Source organism: Nannospalax galili, unplaced genomic scaffold (genome assembly GCF_000622305.1).
Source record: "Nannospalax galili isolate Female #2095 unplaced genomic scaffold, S.galili_v1.0 scaffold786, whole genome shotgun sequence".
Classification (NCBI taxonomy): Eukaryota; Metazoa; Chordata; class Mammalia; order Rodentia; family Spalacidae; genus Nannospalax; species Nannospalax galili.
This window is the reverse complement of record NW_008355774.1, coordinates 401,348-423,313: the sequence shown is the minus strand read 5'-3', so window position 1 is coordinate 423,313 and position 21,966 is coordinate 401,348. Positions and strand designations below refer to the sequence as shown.

Sequence of the window (21,966 nt, the reverse complement as noted above, 5' to 3'; positions counted from 1 at the left end):
CCAAGCTGGCCTTGGCTTATCCCCTCCAGTGTCCTCCATTTCTGTCAAGGCACCACCACATCCTTTGAGGCCTCCACTATGCTGTCACATGTCTTCCCTCCTCTGGCCTTCTCAGAAGTTCTCTGCCTCAAGACTATTTGGTGCTCGCCTTCTTGCTTTCCTGGCTTCATTTCAGCACTCAGGTGTGTACTATAATATCACTTCCTCTAGGAGGTCTCCCAGATCCCTAAGGGGAAGGAGGGCACTTGGGCTCTTGAAGCTGCTGTATCTCCTTGACCCAGCATGAGTCCTGCCACTGTTTGCCTACTTGTCTGCAAATTCCCCACTGCCTTTGCCCAGTGCAGGGTCTGACCCATAGCAAGTGTTTAGTGAATGGTAATGAGAGGGGAAAGGAACAGTAACTCTGACCCCTAGGCCTGGAAGAGTGGGAGGAGCAAAAGATAGGTATCACCCCATCAGTGGCTCAAGGGTCAAGTTGGATACTAGGACTTCTGCACAGATGGGAGATCTAAGAAGAGTGGGGGTTAACAAATAAACTGTCACAGCCACACCCAATGGAAGCCTTTATTCAGCTACACTGACAGGTCTGAGCCAAAGCTCTGAAGCCACCTCCTGGCCCATTGGTACCCAGGAAACATACCCAGGCAAAGGCTGCCTCCAGGGGCTTGAGGGGGCTGAGGTATGGCCAATGGACTGAGGCTGGGACTGTCCTGGGCAATCTAGTGGCCAGCCTTCAGATATCTTTTTCCATCCAGAATATGGGGCACCCCTTGAGGTCTCGGTATTTTGTCTCTATCAGGCTTTGAGGAAGGGGCCCCTGTGGTGGAGGAGGGGATGAGGTGGTCAGAGGCTGGCGTAGGGGAGGAGGTGATGGCAATGGGGGTCCCTTAGAGCTCCCTGGGACAACTTGGGTAGCCAGGTTAGACACCTTGCAGGGTGGCTGGGGGCAGGGGGTCTTAGAGAAGGCACGGAGCAGGGTAGTGGGCAGCCGTCGGCTGGTGAAGACCAAACCCTGCACAGGCTCACCCAAGTGGTAGCCCAGATGGGAATAGAAGTGAAGTTGGTCATGAGTGGTAAGGTGCAACCGGTGGAAGCCTCGGGCCCGGGCAAAAGCCTCCAGGCCCTCCATGAGGCGGCGGCCAAAGCCACGGCCTCTCAGAGTCCGGGCCACTACCACTGTCTCCACTAAGAGGCTGTGTGGTTGGTCCAGTACCCGTGACAGACGGGCATGGCCCACCACAATGGGGGCTGCTCCAGGTGTGGGCCGGGGGCTCAGCAGCATTAGGCAGAGGGGGAAGGCATCTGAGGACTGGCCCAGGGAGTGGAGGCGGGAGGCACGACTTCGAGGCCACTGATCATTAATAAGGTCAGCACAAGCACTCAAGAGCTCAGGTCGGCAGTGCACAGGCTCTAGAGTCAATTCAGCTGGGTTGGGGGCTGGTGTCTCTTCTGCCTGGTGCTCAGGATCCAGGGTAAGCTCAGCTGGGCCAGGAGTGAGGGTCATCTCTGGATGGCATGAGGAATCCAGGGTCAGCTCAGCTAGCCTGGGGCTCAGGGACAGTTCTGGCTGGCGTGCAGGATCTAGAGTCAGCTTTGCAGGACTGGTACTCAGGATCAGCTCCATCCGGTGCACAGGGTCTAGGATAGAGGTCAGCTTCGCTGGGCCAGGGCTCAGAGTCAGCTCTTGCCTAGAGGTAGGATCCAGACTCAGCTGAGTCAGGCTGGGAGCCAAGGTCACTTCCTGTTAGGTTGCAGGTGGCTCAGTGCCAGGCTGGAGGTTAAAGCCACGGTCTCTAGGCAGTGGCATCTTCTCACATGAGGGTTCATCTCCTGTGGATGACAGCCGTGCTGGGCTGTGCCAGTAAGATAGGGTTGGGGCAGGGAAGGACTGGTGAGTGTTAGGGGGCCATGCATCCTGGAACTGGGGAGTGGTATAATGTACCTTGTCCCACATGCGCTTGATGGTACAGGTTGCCTAGAAGAAACCCATCCCTGATACTTGGGAAGAGAACTCAGAGAGCAGGGGAAATGGATCCTGGTGTCCTGCCCCACACTTGAGGGCAGCTGAGGGTAATAGTGAATGCTGAAGGCTAGGGCAGAATCTGGAGGTTCTGACAGCCTGTTCTGGCTCAAATTTGTCCTCTCCAACACCTCAGTGTGCCAGGCTAGCCAACCCATCCCATTTTCTGGTCATCTTTATTTGAGTTTTTCTTTTTTCTCTCTTCCTTCCGGCCTTTCTTTTGAGACAAGGTCTCACTATGTAGTCAAGGTTGGCCTTGAAGTAGTGATCCCCTGCCTCCACCTCCCAAGTACTAGGCATCAGTCTAGTACTGATCATAGGCATCAGTCTCCACCACACCAAGCAGGCTATCTTATCTTTACTAGTCCACTACTATAGCTGGCTGGCCTTGGACAGAAGGTGCAAACAAGACATCATACCTCTAGCTTACTCCCACTCAAGGTTTTCTTCAGAAGAAAGACTGGTCCAGGAGTTCTCCTGTCCCTCCCTTCTCCCTACATGCCAGTTCTCCTCCAGCTCTGGACTTCTTTAGGTCCACTGCCTATTGAAACCTGGGACTCCACATATCACCTCCACCAAGTTCACCTTTCCCTCCCTTTACTGCCTTCCCTTGCCCAGTGCGCAGAGCCTTTTGCCCACCTCTTCAACTCTGCCTAGCTAGACTCTGGGCATAGACCCAATGGTCCGTATAAATGGGGCCCCAGCAGCACCAGTATGGGGCTTGGCACATACAGTACAGAATGTTGCTTCTGCAAACCTGCTTGCTTCTACCCTGGGTTTGTAGCCACCCTGATAAAGACCACAACCTCCTTCCTATATCCATAGGTGTCCGTGTCCAACTGCCACCAGGTTGTGGGCTAAGACCTCCCATATCCAAGCCCCATCATTTACCCACCTTATTCTAGGTTCTGCTGGCAGGATGGTCTATGCCGGGGGATTTCTTGCAGTGGGTGGGCAGCTGAGGCCCACGTTTCTGCTCGCTCCAGAAAGTGCCTCCTGGCTCCCCTTCCTAGCTATCCCAGAGCTTGAGCACAATTCAGCACAACTCAGCTCACGCCAAATCCCACTCACAGGGCTTTAAGCCCCTCACCTGCATCAGCTGCCTCAGCACCAGCTGCTGCAGCACCAGCACCAGCACTCCTCCACCCCCAAACGCCCACTAGGTTTGGACGGAGGAGGCCTCAGGGCCCGCCCCCAGCCTAGAGCCCCAGGTTTCCCCAGGCCGACTTAACCCCTTCGGTACCGGTCCCATCACTATAGGCGGAGCGAAGCTCCGGACCTTCAGAGGGTCCACACTGTCTTTTTACAGCTCGAATTTCTCGGCCCCTAGACAATCAGAGAACTTAGAGCTTTTGGGAGTGGGGGTTTTGAAAGCTTGACTATGGGTGGGTGTGGCTCAGCATGCTCTGGGAGGGAATGGCCCACCGAGGGGGGGCGTAAGGGGCGGCCTAGCCACTTGGGGGCCGCAGGCGCGGGGAGGATTAACGATTAACGGGCAGCGTTGGAGAAGTGAGGGCGGTACTGACATGTTAAAACCGAGCTCTGGGATGTTCCTCGTCCTGGCTCTTCAAGGTTCAGTCTCTCACGTCCTCTGGCTCCGACTCTTCCGTCTGTCCACACTGGCCTCCAGCGGTACGGCGGACACACTACAGCCGTCGCAGGCGACCGTGTGCCTGTTTCTCCTAGGTTTCCGGGGCTGGATCGTCACCTCCTAGTCCCCGCCCCTGGTTCTCCGCGTCACAATACGGGACTAGCGCAGGCTCATCTCCAGTGCCCCTGCTTCCCCTTCCACTGCGACTGCGCTAGACCCTTTCTCCCGTTGGCCCCGCCTCCTTCCGTCCCGCCCCTTAGAGGCCCAGCCAGGCGCTTCCAGAGCCAACACCTAGTTACCGCCCGGATTCCACTATGTAGAGGCCCAGCCCCGGCATCACATTTCAGGGAGGCTCAGGCCCAATCTCTGCCTCGCCCTGTCCCAGGTTCAGAGTGGCAGAGTTCCTTTTTGTCTAGGCTCTCTAGCATCTCCAACCCCAGCGCATCATGTAAATAGATCAGGTGGCACTTCCTGGGAAACTCGGTCTTCAGACAGACATCACATTCTAGGTCCCAGGGCCTACCCATTTTAAGGTGCTCAGTAAACAGTTAAGCAAATCATAACTTTATTTTCTGGGTTGAGCAGTGCAAGTGTCTCAGAGGATTTAGGGATTATATATGTATGAAGTGGTGTTATTTTCCCAGCTCACTTAGGGCACCATCAACACACAGTAGGTGCACAAGGGTTCTATCCCTAGTGCAGATAGTTTAGTTTCAATCTGCTTGTCTTTCTTCTTGCTGTGCAACATTGGACAAAAAGTATTCACCCTCCCTGGGTGCCTCAGATTTCTCATCGCCTCATTGTGAGGATTGAATAACTTAGCTCACTTATGTGCTTAGCACAGGACTTGGCACAAAGCAGGTACATGTCAAATGTTATCTTTTGTGACTTCTGTCTCAGTGCTGCAGGAATTGTCTATGATCCTGTCAAGTATGCCCTTATAAGCACTGAGTTGATGGTGTCTGCCCTTAGTTCTAACTCATTGGATGACTACTCCAGTCTGTGAGTATGCATGTTCATATGACTATGCCAGTGAGTCTACTCCTGGCTGACTTGTGTCTGTGACTGTATTTGAGAAAGTCACAAGTAGGCACAGGGTGTGTTAGGTACTCAAAGTGTGCAACCTGGCACAATCACCACATGCCCTGCTTTTCACACCACTCTCCACTCCAGCCCCTGTAACAGCGACATTTGAATTTCTTAGCCATCTGTGTCTGATCCTCAAGTGAGAGGGCACCCTTCAGGGTCAGGGGCCTGCTATCAGATGTTATGGAGAAACTGGCAGGGTTCAGGATGAGGAAAGCCTCAGGGTAGCTGGGGTGGCGCATACAGCGGCCATGGCCAGAACACAGGGATTTACTGCAGAGAAGAGCTGCATTGGTCACATTCAGTATGAAGGGCCCAAGTGTGGAATCCATATATTCCTTGATGACTTGGCATGATTCCTGAGTGGGAAGGGGAATGTCAGGGACACCACAGTCATGCATGAGCCCACCTAGGTCTTTGAGGTACTTATTTTTTGCTTAGCTAGGACTTCAGGGGTAGAAAGGGTGGGCTAGGCCTTCCCCATTCCAGCCCCCATTCCCAGAACTGAACTTACCTTGGTTCTTGTGTTTTCCCAGCTCACCCAGAGCACCACTCCTGCTGTTCCTTGGGCTGCACTCTCCCCCAGGCTGTATTCCAGCTCCTCCTGGGAAGGAGATGGCATAGCTCTATGGGACCTTCCTCTCTTTGTCCCAATGGGGGCTGCTGTGACATCAATGGATGGGACAAATAATTTGTAACCTTCACCTAAGGCTACTCTAGTGCTAGTGGTCAGAGGCAAATCTGTCCCCTCTCCAGCCTCTAAGTGCCATATGAATAGGAGCTAATTTCTGGAACTCACTATGTAGACCAGGCTGGCCTTGAATTCACAGAGATCCGCCTGCCTCTGCCTCCTGAGTTCTGGGATTAAAGGCGTGCACCACCACGCCTGGCTAGGAACTAATTCCTTTAATAAATGCCTCACATAGAACTTGGCATAAAGCAGATGCTTGATGTATGTGAGAATGGATAGACGAAGTACTGGGGCGTGTAGCTCAGTGGTATAATATATGTCTAGAATTGGTCCAAAGCACTGAGTTTAATTCCTCAGGACCAAAATCAAAACCCCCTAAACAAATAACAGAAACAAAAACAGAGCTCCAAGGCTATGTGGACTCTGTAGTTGGACTTGTTACCTTATTACCTAACAAGAAGGCTGACAAGGTAGACAGGTCACAGAAGACTCACCAGGGGTAGAAGATGATTTGTCATTTTGTAGAAGATCTGGAGGTAGGGCAGTACTGGCAAATTGGGGTCTCTGGCAGCCATAGCTACACGGAATGCTTCCTGCACACGATTTTGAACATACATCTGTGTCTTCCCTGTACCCATCAATGCTTTAGGCAAGTAGATACTGGGGTAGAGGGCACGGCTCTGGTTCCACAGCCACCCTAGCTGGTCATTCTGGTCACAGATGCTTGGCAAGCACTGGCCTGTGTAGTTGGGACTTAGAAAGTCATAGTTGTAGCAGTCAGGGAAGCCATAGAAGCCCCAGAGGCCATGAGGATGCAGTACCTGTCCTAGCTGGAGGGTGCCTGCCATCCAGGCTTGGGCAGCTTTCTGAAACTGGTCTTGGGCTGCTGCCTCCACTGAAGTTTCAGGCCAGTCAGGGTACTCTGCCTTTACCAGTGCCCGGGAGCGCTGCCGGTAAATGTCCTTGCTGTCCCAATTGAAGGCCCAGCGTGGGCGCCATGCCTCCCAATCAATGACTGCTAATCCTGAGAAGTCAGGTTCAGGCATGGCAGCTTTGAAGTCCTGGAATGCGTGGATCAGGTGAGCAACCAGGCTAGCATTCTGGGGCAAGCCACCAAATACGGGTTCCCCAGTGGATGTATAGTAGGGGTAGGTACCCAACTGCCAGCTGTAGAAAATAGTCATGTCAGAGCCACGGAAGGTCTGTCCCTTGTTGGCAACCACATCAAAGACACTGACGTCCACATCTACTCCGTGTCTGTCCAGGCACCACTGGGTGTCTGCGTTCCAGACAGTGATGAATGGCTTGTTGGGGTCTATGGAACCCCTGGAGCCTTGGGCCAAGTCAAGCAAGGTCAGGAAGAGAGTACAGATGCACAACAGGTGGTCTGCAGTGGCCTGAGGTGGGTCTGGGGAAACCTGGCCAAGGGAAGCAGAGTTCAGGACATATGCCAAATTTTCTGACCCCTTGCCAGAGCAGGCAGGTCCAGCCCCTTACTCATAAATTTGTCCGTGCTGTAATTTTAGTTGAACACTGACCTGCAAGGTTCAGAGACGTTAGAGAGCAGAGAAGTAGCACTGCCATGAAAGGAACAAGTGACTTACCTTTGGCCAGAACTCTGACATTTGCCTCCCCCATGCCTTATCCTGTCTTAATCTTGCCCACCCTTCTTCTCCAAGGGCCAGTGGAGCTGTGACATTTGTTCTAGAAAGAGGAGCCAAGAGAACTGGGCCCTCAGTCCTAGGCTGACCTGATTGATGGATGAGGGAGGCCTTTTCCTGCCTCTTCCACCAGAAATCCTGGCAGCTGCTGGGAGAAGGGATGCTCAGTGATCAAGAACAGCCCAGCCCTGGACACCCGCCAGCTGCCCACTTGTCCCTGCTGACCTCAGAGCTGAAGGGCCTCATTCTTCAAACTTCCTGACTGTGGAGTGGAAGCCCAGGCACGCTTGGCTGGATTCTGTCCCACACACTGGCCCCAGCTGCACCAGAAACTTCTGGAAGAAGCTGAGGCTGCTGCTGGTGGAGATGGAAATTCTGAGCTTTTGTAGATGGTTACCCAACCCAGTTCAGAGGCTGGCCTTGGCAGGGGGTGGAACTGGGGCTGGACCAGCTGTGGCCCCTCCCACTTGGACAGCACTAGGGGAGGATTTTGTGTCTTTACTGGGCCAGAGTAGGTGGATGGTGGCAGACATACAGTATGGTGCCTGAGGATGATATGCTTATAGAGTACCTTCTCCACACCACTGCATAATGACATTGGCAAGCCCGAGGCGCTTTTGTCTTTGTTGGATCCCTTCCTCATTAAAACAGTTTTTGCTTTGTTTTTCAGTGCTAGGACTAGGGGCCTCATGCTTGCTAAGCAAGTACTTTACCATTCAGTGAGATCCAAAGTCCCTTAAAAACAGTATTTTAGCTGGGCGTGGTGGCCCATGCCTTTAATCCCAGCACTAGGGAGGCAGAGGCAGGCAGATCTCTGTGAGTTCAAGGCCAGCCTGGTCTACATAGTGAGTTCCAGGACAGCTGGGGCTACAGGGAGACCCTGTCTCAAAAAAGACCAGAAAAAAAAAAAAAATCAAACCAAACCAAGCCAAACCAAAACAAAAACATTATTTTAGGGGCTGGAGAGATGGCTCAGCATTTAAGATCACTGGCTGCTCTTCCAGAGGACCTGGGCTCAATCCCCCAAAACTCACATGGTGGCTAACAACCACTGTAACTCTAATTCCAGGAGATCCGACACCCTCTTTTGGCCTCTTTGGGTACTGCACAACACGGGTGCACTTACATACATGCAGGCAAAACACTCATACACATAAAATAAAAATAAATGAATAGAAAAACCCAAAACAGTATTTTAAAATATAAGCAGGCCAGTGCTATGTATGGCTAAGTGGGTAAAGGTGCCTATAACCAAACCTGATGAGTTCCATCCCTAGGAACCACATGGTAATACCGACTCCCACAAGTTATCCTCTGACTTCTATAAGCACATGCCATGGCATGCACATGCCCCTAAACATACACATACACAAATAAATGTAAAATGCTGTCTTAGGAAAAAAATAAGGTGCAAAGCCAGTTGTGGTGGCCCACGACTTTAATCCTAGCACTTGGGAGGCAGAGGCAGAGGCAGAGGCAGGCAGATCTCTGCGAGTTCAAGGCCAGCCTGGTCTACACAGTGAGTTCCAGGTCAGCTGGGGCTACAGGGAGACCCTGTCTCAAAAAGACAAAGAAAAAAAAAAAAGGTGCAGACACCAAACATTGACCTCTGGCCTTCATACCACACACACAGATGGACATACAATGCACACAGCTACATCACACACATGTGCAAACATATACAAATACAGACACACATGTCAAAATTTTTTTGTGAGTTCTAGAAGTATTGTGACCCTAGGTGATGTCTATGCCTGCCGTGCCTAATGGCTAACTGATCTCCGTTTCTAGAAAGCTCTGTGTTCATGAAATTTGGGGCTGTGTCATCACTCTTTGTATATGTTTTGGGTCAGTGACTGTGTCTTTGTGAAGCTCTAGCTGCTAATTATCTGGACCACTGCACAAATTCCCAGGGGTTTATCCATGTAAGTGTGGGACTCAGTGCCTGGGATCATGTGTGAGAGATCTTGTGTCTTATGACCATGAGACCCTGTGTTTGCGTGGCCACAAGGAATGAGCAGGGGTCTAGTAGTGAGAACATACATGTTCATGCATTTGTGGTTTTACTCGTTCACTGAGTCAGAGGCTAGTTATTGAGATCTCCTAGGTGCTCAGGCCCAGGCTTGCCTGCCCTGGTGAGGAAAGTAGAAGAGAGGACATTTGTCTGTGCAGAGTGAAAATGCTGCCTGGGCCTGCTACAGTGTCTGAGCCTGAGCCACTGAACCCCTGACCTGGTGGCCACTTAAGAGCATTGGCATTCACAGTAGGCTACCATCTAGTTTTGGTCTTCCAGGCTACCTGGGTTGGAGAAGCTGGCAGGATTGAGGGAAAGGAGGGTTCAGTGTACAGAGGATTGTAGGCATATTAGCAGAGGCACATGTACAGGATTGAGCCTCTACAGAAGTTGTGGTTGCTGATCTTGTTTGGAAAGAAGCATCTCAGAGTGTTGACTGTGTAGGTCTAGAGAGCCTGTCACAACTCTCAAGGGCTGAAAGGACAAGTGAACAACATAGCAGCCCCCTTCTCCTCTCTGGCATCCTTAGAAACAGTGCTGCAAATCAAATAATCCAGGCAAGCAGCAGACCAGCATTGTTAACCTGGCTGTAGTCTAAAGTCCAAAGCAAAAGCTCTAGTGGTGGGAGAGCAAGGAGTAGGGGGTGCCTGAAGCCCACCCTCATCCTAGGTACTGTTCACAGGCCGGGTCCTGCCAGGCTTGTCCAATTGGATTGGTCCAAGGAGGGGTGTGTGTGCATGAGCACATGTGCACATACACATACACATATAGTCTGTTTAGCTTGATGGTCCAACCCTGGCTGCTCTCTGGCTGTGCCTACTTCAGGCTTCTGAGCCACCTCATCCTCCATTATCTTACCCCCAGTTTCCCCAGACAGTTCTTGTTATCCCTGATGTTGCATGACTTTTCCTAAGGAGATATGAACAAATGTCTATTCATCCCAGATAAAGCGCTGAAAACAGACCAAACAAATGATTCTATCCAAGTCTAGCTTGGTGAATCAATGAGTTTACTGGGGTTCCTTACAGAAGCATGAATGAGGGACTATTTATAGAAGCATAGGTCACTCACTAAGCTGAGTGTGGTGGTGCATACCTTTAATCTCAGCACTCCAGAGGCAGAGGCAGGTGGATCTCTGTGAGTTCAAGGCCAGTCTGGTCTACATATCAAGTTCCAGGCCAGCTGGGGCTACAGGGAGACCCTGTCTAAAAAAAACAAAAAAAGCCGGGTGTGGTAGCACACACCTTTAATCCCAGCACTTGGGAGGTAGAGGCAGGTGGATCTCTGTGAGTTCAAGGCCAGCCTGGTCTACATATCAAGTTCCAGGACAGCTGGGGCCACAGGGAGACCCTGTCTAAAAAAAACAAAAAAAAAAAAAAAAAAAAGAAAAGAAAAAAGAAAAAAAAAGCAGCATATGTCATAGGTCACTGAAAGGTAGCCTTATCGCCAAAGAGTCCACCATAGCATGGTCAACAATTCACAAAAAGCGCATTCTTTGAAGAATCTGTTTAACTTATAGGCAGCTCTACCCAATTATTTATGGCTTTTTACCTTTGGAGAAACATTTGAATCTTGTAATTTTCTTTAATTTTTTTTTTTATTACACTTTAAGGGCTGGAGAGATGACTCATAGTCAAGAGCACTTGGTGCTTTTCTGGAAGTCCTGAGTTTGGTTCTCAGCACCTGTGTCAGGTGGCTCACAACCATCTCTAATTCCAACTCTAGAGGATCTGGTCTTCTTTTGACCTCCGCGGGTATGCACACATGAGACATACACACACACATGGAGGGGGGCATAGAGCATGGTTGTGGAGATTGGAGGACAACCTGTGGAAGTCAGTTCTGTCTTCCAGCATGGGGGTTGAACTCAGGCCAACAGACTTAACAGGTACCTTATCCTTCTGAGCCATTTCATCACCTGAATCTTACTTTTTCTGAGTTTCCTGAGCCTTGTAAAAGTTTCCTCAGCTTTTTGAGTCTTTTTTTTTTTTTTTTGGTCTTTTTGAGACAGGGTCTCCCTGTAGCCCCAGCTGTCCTGGAACTCACTACATAGACCAGGCTGGCCTTGAACTCACAGAGATCTGCCTGCCTCTGCCTCCAGAGTGAATGTGTATGTGTGTATTGCCTCCATGTAGGTAAGTGTACCTGTGTTGTGCAGTGCCTGCAGAGGTCAGAAGAGGGCATTGAATTCCCCTGGAATTGGAGTTACAAACAGTTGTTGTTATGGGTATTAGGAATTGAACCCAGGTGCTCTGCAAGAATAGCCTCTGCAAGAACAGCCAGTGTTCTTAACTGCTGAGTCATCTCTGTAGCCCAGCTTTCTGAGTCTTATGAGCCTTGTTCAGACTTCTTGGAGGGAACATTTCAAATCAGAAGAAGTAGTTACCCAATACCTGGGTTGTACTTTCTCCAGGGAAAGTGGTGTGAGGTGATGGACATGATTTTGTATGGAGGGGCTCACAGTTAGATAAGTGCAGGTCACACCTGTGTGAGAGAGATCTCAGGTGTGGATAAGACACAGATGCTTCTTCCGTTGTCCTATGGCCACTCTCATGGTAACAGTTCAGTGCATGTGTGTGTCTACATAGGTGGGGAATCAAGACTTTGTTCCTAGGGGATTGATAGATGCAAGGAGTCATGGTTGGATGGGAAAGGTCACAACTGGGTGGGTCCAGATTATTCCTGGGTGTTGGAAGGTTGTAAGTGTGGGAAGTCACAGATATGGGGAAGTCAGGACACAGTTCTTTTTCTTGCCTTTGTTGAGCTCCATTTTTGTTGGCCTTTCTTGATTGCTCATTCCCTCCTTCTCTCCCTCCCTCCCTAATTTAAAATTATTAAGCCTAGCATGGGGGCACACACCTTTAATCCTAGCACTTGGGAAGCAGAGGCAGGTGGATCTCTGTGAGCTCAAGGCCAGCCTGATCTATATATTGAATGTTTTGCCTGCATGTATGTAAGTATACCATATGTGTGCAGTGCTCATGGAGGCCAGCAAAGGGCATTGGATCCCCTGAAACTGGAGTTATAGACTGTTGTTAGCTGCCATTTGGGTTCTGCAAATTGAACCATGGTCTTCCAAGAGCAGCACATGTTATTTTTTAGGTCTTTTTGGTTTTTTTGGTCTCCCTGTAGCCACAGCTGGCCTGGATTCACTATGGAGACCAGGCTGGCCTTGAATTTACAAAAATCCACCTGCCTCTGCCTCCTGAATGCTGGGATTAAAGGCATACACTACCATGCCCGCTAGCAGCAAATGTTCTTAACCAGTGAGTCATCTTTCCAACTCTGCAAAATAAATTTTTGGAAAACTTTATTTATTTATTGTGTTTATTTATTGTGTATGTGTGTGCACGCCTGCTAGACCTATGTGTGATATCAGAGAACAACTTCTGGGAGTCAGTTCTCACCTTCTACTATGTGGGTTCCAGGAATCAAACTCAGGTCATTAGTGCCTTTACCCACTGAGCCATCTCACTCATCTCTTTATCCCTCAGTCCATCCCTTCCTCTTTTATTTTTGATAGGGTATCACATTGCAGTATAAGTTGGTCTGGAACTCACTATGTAGCACAGGCCCACCTCAAACTCTTAGTGATTCACCTGCCTCAGCCTCTCAAGTGGTGCTAGGGTTACAAATGTGTGCCAAGACTGGCTTCTGCCTTTATTGACCAACACCTGAATCTTCTAGCCTGGTTTCTCCACACCATGGCCATAAACACCTGCGACTGCTCCACTTCTTTGTCTCCCTCCTTTGCTGTTTACTTACGTTGCCCTTGTACCCAGGCTCCTGTTCTTTACTCCTTGCCATTGCCAGAGACAAAGGATGGATTTATTACATTAACATGGATTTGGCTGTTTGTTCTTATGGCTTTGCCTGCCTAAAACATCATCTCCCTGGGAACTCTACAAGCTTGGCATCTGACTTTGTCATCCTTATGAGCAGAGGTCTTCGCTGCTGTGGTTCCCATATGCATATTCAGCGCATAGGGCCAGCACCTGCCTAGGAGCATACCTAAAGTGTTAACTGACCAATGAGGCAGTTACCATCTTCAGGTCAAGTCCCCTTCTGAGCTGCCATTTACCTCTGCCCCATCAAAGCTGCACCCCAGCTGTGTGGCAGCTTCCAAATTCCTCCAGCTTTGTTCCCTGGCATCAAGCTGCCTCGCCCATTTTTCTTTCTTCTTTTTTTTTTTTTTTTTTTTTTTTTTTTTTTTTGGTCTTTTTGAGACAGGGTCTCCTTGTAGCTCCAGCTGTCCTGGAACTATGTAGACCCAGCTGGCCTTGAACTCAGAGATCTGCTTGCCTCTGCCTCCCAAGTGCTGGGATTAAAGGCGTGCACCACCATGCCCAGCTCTTTTTCTTTTTTCGGTCTTTTTGAGACAGGGTTTCCCTGTAGCTCCAGCTGGCCTGGAACTTGCTATGTAGACCACCAGACTGGCCTTGAACTCAGAGATCTGCTTGCCTCTGCCTCCCGAGTGCTGGGATTAAAGGTGTGCACCACCACACCCCAGCCTGGCTCTCTTTTTCAAAAAAGATTTTCTTTTTGTTTATGTGTATGTGTTTTGGGAGAGTATGTTCATGTGAGTGCAGGTACCCATAAATGCCAGAGGATGTCTGATCCCCTAATGCAGAGTTATAGGCAGTTGTGAGCCACCCTACATGGATGCTGGGAACTGAACACAAGCCCTCTGTAAGAGCAGTACATGCTTTTAACCACTGAGCTCTCTCTCCAGCCCCTTATTTTAACATGTATGTGTATGTGTGTTTATGTTTTAGGACCTGCTTCTACCATGTGGGTATCAGGGATTACACTTGGGTTATCAAGCTTTGGTGGCAAGTGCCTTTACCCACTGAGCCATCTGGCCAGCCCCTTATTATTTGAGACTGGTCTCATGTAGCTCAGGCTAGCCTAGCAGAGGCTTGTCTTAAATTCATGGTTTTCCTGCCTCTACCTCCCAAGTTACAGGGATAACAGGCCTGCATCACCTCCAGGTTCTGCCTCACAACTTTTTTTAAAAAAATTTTTTATTATTTTTATTTTACGTGTATGAGTGTATTGCCTGCATATATGTGAGTACACCCATGTTGTGCAGTGCTGCAGAGGTCAGAAGAGGGCTTCGGATTCCCCTGGAACTGGAGTTAAGGACGGTTCGTAGCCGCCATATGGGTGCTGGGAATTGAACCCCGGTCCTCTACAAGAGCAGTCAGTGCTCTTAACCACTGAGCCATCTCTCCAGCCCCAATGCCTCACACCTTTTAAAGCTCAATATGGAAAGCTCTGGCTGAGGACACCACCCAAAGCCCTAGCTATTGGCTGCCTTCTGAACAGAGGATTGAACCCAGGGCTTTGTACAAGCTAAGCATGGAAGCACGTGGTCTACCAGAGCCATACCCCTGCCCTTTAGCCCTTTCTAGAGTCAGTTTTCCTATGGCCACTAAGTTTCCTGAGGGCAGGGCTATGTGGATGAGTCATTACTCAGACCAGGCAGACCTGGAAGACCAGTGTGTCTGATGGGTAGAAGTAACTCCTGTCAGAGGTCAGAGGCCAGAGGCAGGCCTGATAAAGCAGCTCAGAGCTGCTACGACTGCTCTTGCAGCTACTTCTCTCCTCTGGGGTTGTTGTCCTCTGGCCAGGAGAGAGTTTTTTTGTGTATGTGTGGTGCTGGTGATCAAACCCAGAGCTTCTACATGCTAGGCAAGTGCTTCACCACTGAGCTATATATACTCTGGGTGCCAACCTTTGAGGATGCCCCCGCTCCCAGCTCAGGTTAGTTCTCAACAACTCCATTTCGTATTTCCATAGTATGACAGGGACTGAGCTGCAGGACTGACGTCTCAATCCCCTACCAGCCTCCCTCCCTACCAGACCCAAGGGAGGGCTGTGGCCTGGACAGGGAGAAGCATATGGGACAGGAGTCCACTACTCTTGGGAGCAGGGAGTGTACAGCACTGCCTGTAGGAACATCAAGATTAAGTATCCACTTCTCCTTTCTCTGTGGGTGAGGCAAGGCAAGAAAGCTGGTAATGGCCCAGCATGGGTTACAGGGGCAGACGAGAGATGCATAGTAAACTCCATCAGTCACAACCGTGAGCACAACACCATTCTAACCAATACGGAGAAAGTTAAAGTCTTTGGTGTTAAGAGTATGAGTCCTTCTATTCCCAGTGGGCAGGGCCTGGCAAACACATTTTATAAGTGAGAAGAGGGTTTTGAAGACCTAAGCAGGGCTGGGCGTGGTGGTGCATGCCTTTAATCCCAGCACTTGGGAGGCAGAGGCAGGTGGATCTCTGAGAGCTCAAGGCCAGCCTGGTCTACATAGTGAGTTCCAGGACAGCTGGGGCTATAGGGAGACCCTGTCTCAAAAAGATAAAAAAAAACACCTAACCTCAACCTCATGGACAACCCTGGAATCTTGCAATGCACTGGCCCAGAAGCAGAAAAACCAAGCACAGAAACAGTTTTATATTTAATTTACAAGGAGACCCCAAAATAATAATAAACTATCCCAGGAGAGGGGTGCAGGGTCTGGCCTTCCCCTACACTATGTGTATCCTCCTTCCTTTTTGGCAGGGAAAGGAGGGGCCTCTCAGGGGATTTTCTCTCCCCCTTAGAACAGGGGGGTGACAGCTGGTATGAATGTCATTAGGCATCCTGGGGGCTCTGCCCCCTCCAGACTCATTTGTCTACCCCCTAACAGATTCATACATGCCCAGGAGATCCTTCTGGGGGGTGACAGCTGGTATGGATGCCATTAGGCATCCTGGGGGCTCTGCCCCCTCCAGACTCATTTGTCTACCCCCTAACAGATTCATACATGCCCAGGAGATCCTTCTGGCAGGAGCTGGATTGGTAGCTAGGTTCGAGGCCCCTACAAGGTCCAAATGAGGGCCATGGTTACCAGAGCCAGCAGACTGGTGAGGTGGGACCCAGACCAGGCTCCACTGGCACCTCCAGCAGCCTGCTTATGGTCCCACTGGCATTGTTCACCACCCCAGCCTAAATAGCACTGGCATCGAAAGTGCGTCTGCAGGTAGTTGAGGTCGGCGTGGCTGAGCTCCCCCTCAGGTCGTAGCTGGGGTTCCTCAGGTGTTTGGCCAGGCACTAGGTGGAAGCTGCTGGCACTGAGGTGTAGGAAGGTATTGGCGTTGGGGTTGCGGCGTACACAGCGTCCATGGCCATGGCACTGGGTCCAACTGCAATACTGGGTGGCCCAGGACACGTTGACTATGTAGGGGACCAGCAGCTGTGTCAGGTAATTCTTGAGGTACTGGCAGGTCTTCTGGGGTGGGAGAACAGGCCAAGGATAATAGGTGAGCATCAGCTGTCTTAACCCACGGGCCCTGATAGAAACTGTCCACACTCTGGTGACAGCACCTTTTTCTTTCGGCAATGTTGAAGATGGAACCCAAGGCAGGGCCTTGCACATGCTAGGTAAGTACTCTACCACTGAGCCACACCCTTGGCACACATATTTATATACACATTTCCACATGCATACACAGAGGTGTGTCTGAGCCTTGAAAGGGTGTGGAGATGGAGACTGGAGCCTAGCTGGGCAGATGTGGAAGGGTGGAACTCCAGCTGTTCAGGGCAGTATTTCCTCTTCCTGGGAGCAGGGTGGGGGTGCCCTCCATTGGGTCTAGAGGAAAAGTCTCTATGCTTAGGAGGCAGCCAAGCTAAAACTAAGTTTCTATATCTGGATGAGAGGTGGGAGCTACAGTACAAATTCTCTGCCAGTTCCAGCAGGCTAGATGGGTCTCACTTACCACACTTGAAGTGTACACTGAGTCGCCCCAGAAGATGACACCAGCTGCGCCCAGGGCTGCACTCTCACCGATGGTAGAAATGAGATCCATCTGTGTGGGAAGGGATGGTCACTGGGGAAAACTGATACCACAGGGTAAAACAGGAAACAGTAGGCAGACCTGTGCTAACCTACTGATCTAAGAGTAGCCCTCTCCTATGTATCTTCCGGCAGGAGCTGTTTTGCTTTCTCAAGTGCTTAAGCCCATTTCCAACCCCACGTTGGGCCTCAATCTCCAAAGCCAATGGTGTACATTCTGACTCCAAATTCAGAATGACTCGCTGTTTGTTACTCTGTGTACTGTCAGGGACTTACTAGGTACTCTGGGATAAACTCAGCATTTCCAGGTCTCAATCTTACCTACAAAATGGGGAATGAACATACCTCACTAAGTCCTGTGAGCCCACGGGTGTATGTGGGGCGTGTGAAGACATACACTGGGAGCGCATGGTTGGCATGATGGGTGTGAGCCACACGAAGGGCCTCCTGAACACGGAAACTGACAAAGTTTCGGCTATGTTTGGAGGAAGCCAGTGTCTCATCCAGGTAGACAGAAGGAAAGAGGGCTGTACTCTCAGCCCAGAGCCAGGCCAGCTGGTCATTGCGTGCCACCTCCACATCAGGGCAGCGGCCTGTGTAGCTCTCCCAGTTCTGTACATAATCATGATTATAGCAGTCAGGAAAGAGGTAGAAGCCCCAAAGGTGCTGAGGTCTGACTGCCTTGACATACCGTAGTGTATTCAACATGAACTGCCGAGCAGCGAACTCAAACTCATACTGTGCTTGTTTGACTATTCGGTCTGATGGCCAGTCAGGGTGTCGACTGGCCACAAGTTGGCGTGAAAACTGGCGGTACACATCCTTGTCCTGCCAGTTGCGCACCCATACAGGCCTCCAATCCTCCCAGTCAATGACTGCCAGACCCCCGGGCTCCTGGGTACGAATGTAGCGCTCCACAGATTCCTTCAGCATGGGCAGATGTGCACAGAGGCTGACATTCTGAGGCACACCACCATGCACAGATGTCCCAGCTGCATCAAAACGTGGGTACAGGCCTAGACGGTCATAGTAGAAGATGGTGATGTTCTGGTTGACAAAACCCTCATTAGGTGATGCCTCCACATCGAATGCCCTAAGGTCCAGTGGCACTTTGTGGCGTGGGGCACATTCTTGTGTGGGAACATTCCATGCTACCACAAATGGTCGGCCTGTGAAGATGGGTGGCACTGTGGGCTTGAGCTCCATGGCCCATGCCACTGCCAGTACCAGGGCCAATGTGATGGTGGGACCCAGTCCTGCCCGCATGCTGGGGGCCACAGAAAGTGTCACCTGCCTGGTACCAGCTCAGGAACTGAAGGAAATGTGAGAGAGAACATTATCAATCTAGAGAATCCAGAGATGTCCACTTTTTTTTTTTTGGTCTTTTTGCGACAAGGTCTCCCTGTAGCTACAGCTGGCCTGGATTCGCTATGGAGCTCAAGCTGTCCTCGAATTCTTAAAGATCCACCTGTCTCTGCCTCCCCAGTGCTGGAACTAAAGGCATGCTCAGAGATGTCCATCTTAATCTTCTCTGTGCTCCCACAACTCATGGTGGGGCACACCTGTGCTCCTGGCTGCTCAGACCACCCAGGGCTGTAATGGATTTCAGGGACCACAGACTACTGAAGGGCTGGCAAGAAACACAAGGCTCCTTCATGGAAAAGATAGCAGCTTATGTAGCTGGGCAAGAATCTCCTTTAGGTCTGTGACCTTATAAAAATGGAATGAATTAGGCTATGGACTCACTCCCAGAGTCACATACCTGCCTACACACCACCAGGACACGGTTTCAGAAAACCCTCGGAACCCAAGCTCCACCCTATTTATATCCCCTCGTTAAGAACTGATCCAGGGATCAGACAGCATTTGAAGAAGGCAAAGCGCAACTCATACAGAAGCTGGGAAGCTGTTAGGAACACAGCAGAGGAACTGCCTGTGCAATAAGCGCCAGGCACAAGTGTGAAGCTGTCAGGACATGGTCTCAAACACCTCTCCCAGGCTTGGAGGAGGCTTGGCGGGGACAAAGGGGCAGCGGACCTCCCACGGCAGGGCCAGCCGACCTGCCCCTTCCCGCCACAGCCAGGGGGGAAACCATGCGCGTCCTCGCGATCAGCCCGCATCCCCTCCTCCCGGAACAGCAGTCCCAGAGGCTGAGCACTGCCCCGGGTCTTTGTGCGAGACCCCGCCCCCGCCCCGCACGTGGGGCCAGAGTTCGGCCGGGTGGGGGTGGGGCTCCTGGACCCCCTATGAGGGCGCCCAGAGGATCCAGAGCCCAGCCCTTAGGGAGAGAACCACCAGGCTGGCAATACCCGCTCTCACCTCGCACCAGGCGCCACCAGGACCCACGCCAGGGCCGCGGCCATCCTGGGCCCAGCCTAGCCCGCTCCGGCTTTTCGTCCAAGGACTGCCCCAGCTCGGGCCTCCGCTGGCTCCGCCCCCGGGCCCGCGGGCTCTTTAAGAATCCAATCGCAGAGGTGGGCGGGCGGCAGGATTTGCGGCCCCGGAGGGAAGGTGTGTTCACCCTCCTATCGGCCAGTGCCGCATTTGGAGTTGAAGCATCCCTAAACACTTCTGCAGAGGCAGGTAACCTGCTGTCTGAGACCTGAGACTCCTTCGAACAGGAATTTCTGCTGGAATCTCAGCCACGAGAGCTAATCAGCCTGAGATTTTCACCCCCACAGCCCGCCGCCAGTGGAATAACCCTCTCAGTGTAGCCGGCCTCTTAAAGGGACAGAATACGAGATGGGGGGGGAGGAGGCGGGAGCGTCTGGAATAAAGGGCTTTGGACTTAAGGAAGTGCTCTGGTACCCTGAAGCCTTGGCTGGGGGTAGCTGCAGGGCTCCATCCCGAACTTGGGCATCAGCACTGGGGGCCCCTTGTGTGGTCTAATAAGTTTTGAGCTGAGTGGATCCAGGGCCTCTTGGGACTTTAGTGCCTCGCCTACGAATCCCAGATTCTCTTGAGTGCGGTCGGAAGGGAAGCCCCGCCTCTTGTCCCTCTAGGGGAGGGGGCCTAACATCACCTCTGAGCCCTCCTCAGCAAAGCAGGGGCCGTGGTTGTCTTGGTAACCAAGTTGTGGTCTCTGCGTGGAGGGAGGGGCTGGGAGCCCTGAAGTTCAAGGGGGCCTCTGGAGAAAGTAGGCTCCACGTTTTCCCGGACCCGCATCAGGGGCAAGCCAATCCTTAGGATGCTCTCTTGCAGTGCCCGCGGCGCAGGGGCAGGGAAGAGGTGTCCCTTGGGGGACACCCTCTTAACTACGAGGGAACTGCGGCTCGCAGAAGTTTCCAGTCGGACCTCGTAGAAAGCCGGCTGGAGGGCTCCCTAGTGCCTCGGTTCCGTATTCTGAGCCAGAGCCCTGTCATTCCCTTCTGGTGAGGAGCGGCCTTAGACCTGGACCCTCGCCTCTTAGAGCCTCTCGCCAGTGCGAGATCCAATTCCCTAAAGGGCCGGTGTCTGGCCGCCAGCTCCCTTCCCGCCCGCCCGCCCAGAGCTAGGGAGCGCCGCAGCCAGCGCACCTATGGTGACGCGAACCAGTCTGCACCGGGCTCACCTGTGTGGGAGTCCGTCGGCCCAGTAGGTCGGCGGCCTCCCTGCTTCCAGAGGTGAGACTCTTCAGCCAGGTTACTCGGCGCCAGCTGCTGCCCACTGGGCAGCCTGCTGGGGATTTGATAAACCCCATTCCCTCCCACCCACTCCCACTCCCGCCTCCCATCCCAGCCCTTTCTCTTCACTTCCTGCTGCCCCTCCGAACGGAAAGGGCCCGGAACGGAATAGGGGGTGGGGAATGATTGCCATGACCCTGCTTCCCTAGCTGGCAGGCTGCCCTTTCCACCCTTCCTCTGAGTAGGATCGTGCCCCACCAGTTATGCCAGTTGACAGGGAGGCTTGGGTGCCTATCTCCCTTGAGGTTGGGAATCATTCCCAAATCTAGAGGGGTGTAAGGGCGGCCCAGGTGGTGGAGTGCATGAGAGTCACACTACTTGCTGGGTGTTTAGCTGATGGTCCCCTTGAACAGGTGCCAAAGAAGGGAACCATCCCTAGTGATGGGAAGCATTGCCTGGAGCTGAGTCAGTTTTTTTTTTTCCTTTGAGAGCAGAAGTGTCCCAACTGTGACAAAGAGGACAATGTGTTGATGCCTGTGACTATGTGGGATAAGGTGGGGGCTGGGGCAGGGATTAGGAGGACCTGCAAGGCATTCTTGCTGGAAGATGGTCCTGGGTAGAATTCAGAGTCTGCTGTAGAGAAGGAGCTCTTTACACATGGGTGAAGAAAGATGTGTGTTCCTGTAGGGGGATAGAGGAGCTTACAATGGAGTCCTGTGGAAGACCATAGCAGGGTCCCAACAAACCTCTCTAGGTGTAGACCAAATTGCCTACTCTCAAATAGTCCTCAGCCTACCTCTCAGAACCCTACTGACTCACCTCAATACCCAGGGGACCCTCTGTTAACAGAAGGCTGTATGGGAAGCTGGGTGCATATCCTGGGGTATGGCCCTACCCAGGGGAGGATGCAGTGTCCCTGAACCACTTTTTTCACTTCACAAGGGACAAAAGTCTAGGAAGCTCCAAGGGTGGGGACCCCTGGGAAAACAAAGGCCAGGCCAGACTGTCCAGGGCTGGGACACTTCCTTAGCCAGCTATCAGGAAGGAAGTGAGCACACCCCAGCCAGGAGGGAGTGGGGAAACACTGCCCTGATTCCTATTGTTCACAGCTTTGGGGTCAGCTGGGCAGGCCCAGCACAGGGAGTGCCCCCAAGCAGGATGATGGTGATGGGAGATAGGATGCTCTCTGGTGTGGGAGAGCCCCAGCCCCACAACAGCCAGTTGGGGGTTGGAAGATGATGTCAGGGGCCTCAGGCTTGGTACAGGGGATGGGAAGTCAGCCTATAGAACTGCAAGTCTAGGCTGCACAGGGTGATTCTATTCAAGATTTGAAAAGTTCAAGCCCTTGAGCAACTGGTAGTCCAACTGCCCAGACCCTAGGCCAATGAATTCCCCTAAGTGGAAGTTCTTGAACTTATGGCTAAAGGCTAAGCCTAGCAGAGAACCTGCTCACAAGAG

At 51.7% G+C, this 21,966-nt stretch overlaps 3 protein-coding genes across 9 annotated transcripts; all 3 read right to left on the bottom strand.

Moving 5' to 3' along the window:
* Positions 1–546: 546 nt before the first annotated feature.
* On the bottom strand, positions 547–3,683 carry Naa80 (N(alpha)-acetyltransferase 80, NatH catalytic subunit). 5 transcript variants are annotated; one of them, XM_008853122.3, is made up of 2 exons: positions 3,547–3,683; positions 547–1,688 (listed from the first exon to the last, which is right to left on the bottom strand). In XM_008853122.3, coding segments are annotated over exons 1-2 (957 nt in total). In that variant the 5' UTR covers positions 3,549–3,683; the 3' UTR covers positions 547–733. The 5 variants fall into 5 exon arrangements, with proteins under 5 accessions (XP_008851344.1, XP_008851346.1, XP_029412035.1 ...); XM_008853124.3 differs by having other exon boundaries at positions 547–1,638; positions 3,547–3,674; XM_029556175.1 differs by having other exon boundaries at positions 547–1,853; positions 2,916–3,668.
* A 476-nt stretch (positions 3,684–4,159) lies between these two features.
* Positions 4,160–7,453, bottom strand: Hyal1 (hyaluronidase 1). 2 transcript variants are annotated; one of them, XM_029556174.1, is made up of 5 exons: positions 7,275–7,432; positions 6,993–7,194; positions 5,883–6,806; positions 5,212–5,301; positions 4,160–5,056 (listed from the first exon to the last, which is right to left on the bottom strand). In XM_029556174.1, exons 2-5 carry the CDS (start codon positions 7,011–7,013, stop codon positions 4,745–4,747), a joined length of 1,347 nt encoding a protein of 448 aa, XP_029412034.1. In that variant the 5' UTR covers positions 7,014–7,194; positions 7,275–7,432; the 3' UTR covers positions 4,160–4,744. The 2 variants fall into 2 exon arrangements, with proteins under 2 accessions (XP_029412034.1, XP_008851348.1); XM_008853126.3 differs by lacking the exon at positions 6,993–7,194 and having other exon boundaries at positions 7,275–7,453.
* Positions 7,454–15,802: 8,349 nt separating this feature from the next.
* Hyal2 (hyaluronidase 2) lies at positions 15,803–20,585 on the bottom strand. 2 transcript variants are annotated; one of them, XM_008853119.3, is made up of 4 exons: positions 20,457–20,585; positions 17,252–18,218; positions 16,830–16,919; positions 15,803–16,342 (listed from the first exon to the last, which is right to left on the bottom strand). In XM_008853119.3, the coding sequence occupies exons 2-4, from the start codon at positions 18,170–18,172 to the stop codon at positions 15,932–15,934; spliced, it is 1,422 nt and encodes a 473-aa protein (XP_008851341.1). In that variant the 5' UTR covers positions 18,173–18,218; positions 20,457–20,585; the 3' UTR covers positions 15,803–15,931. The 2 variants fall into 2 exon arrangements, with proteins under 2 accessions (XP_008851341.1, XP_029412045.1); XM_029556185.1 differs by lacking the exon at positions 20,457–20,585 and adding an exon at positions 19,226–19,492.
* Positions 20,586–21,966: the final 1,381 nt, after the last annotated feature.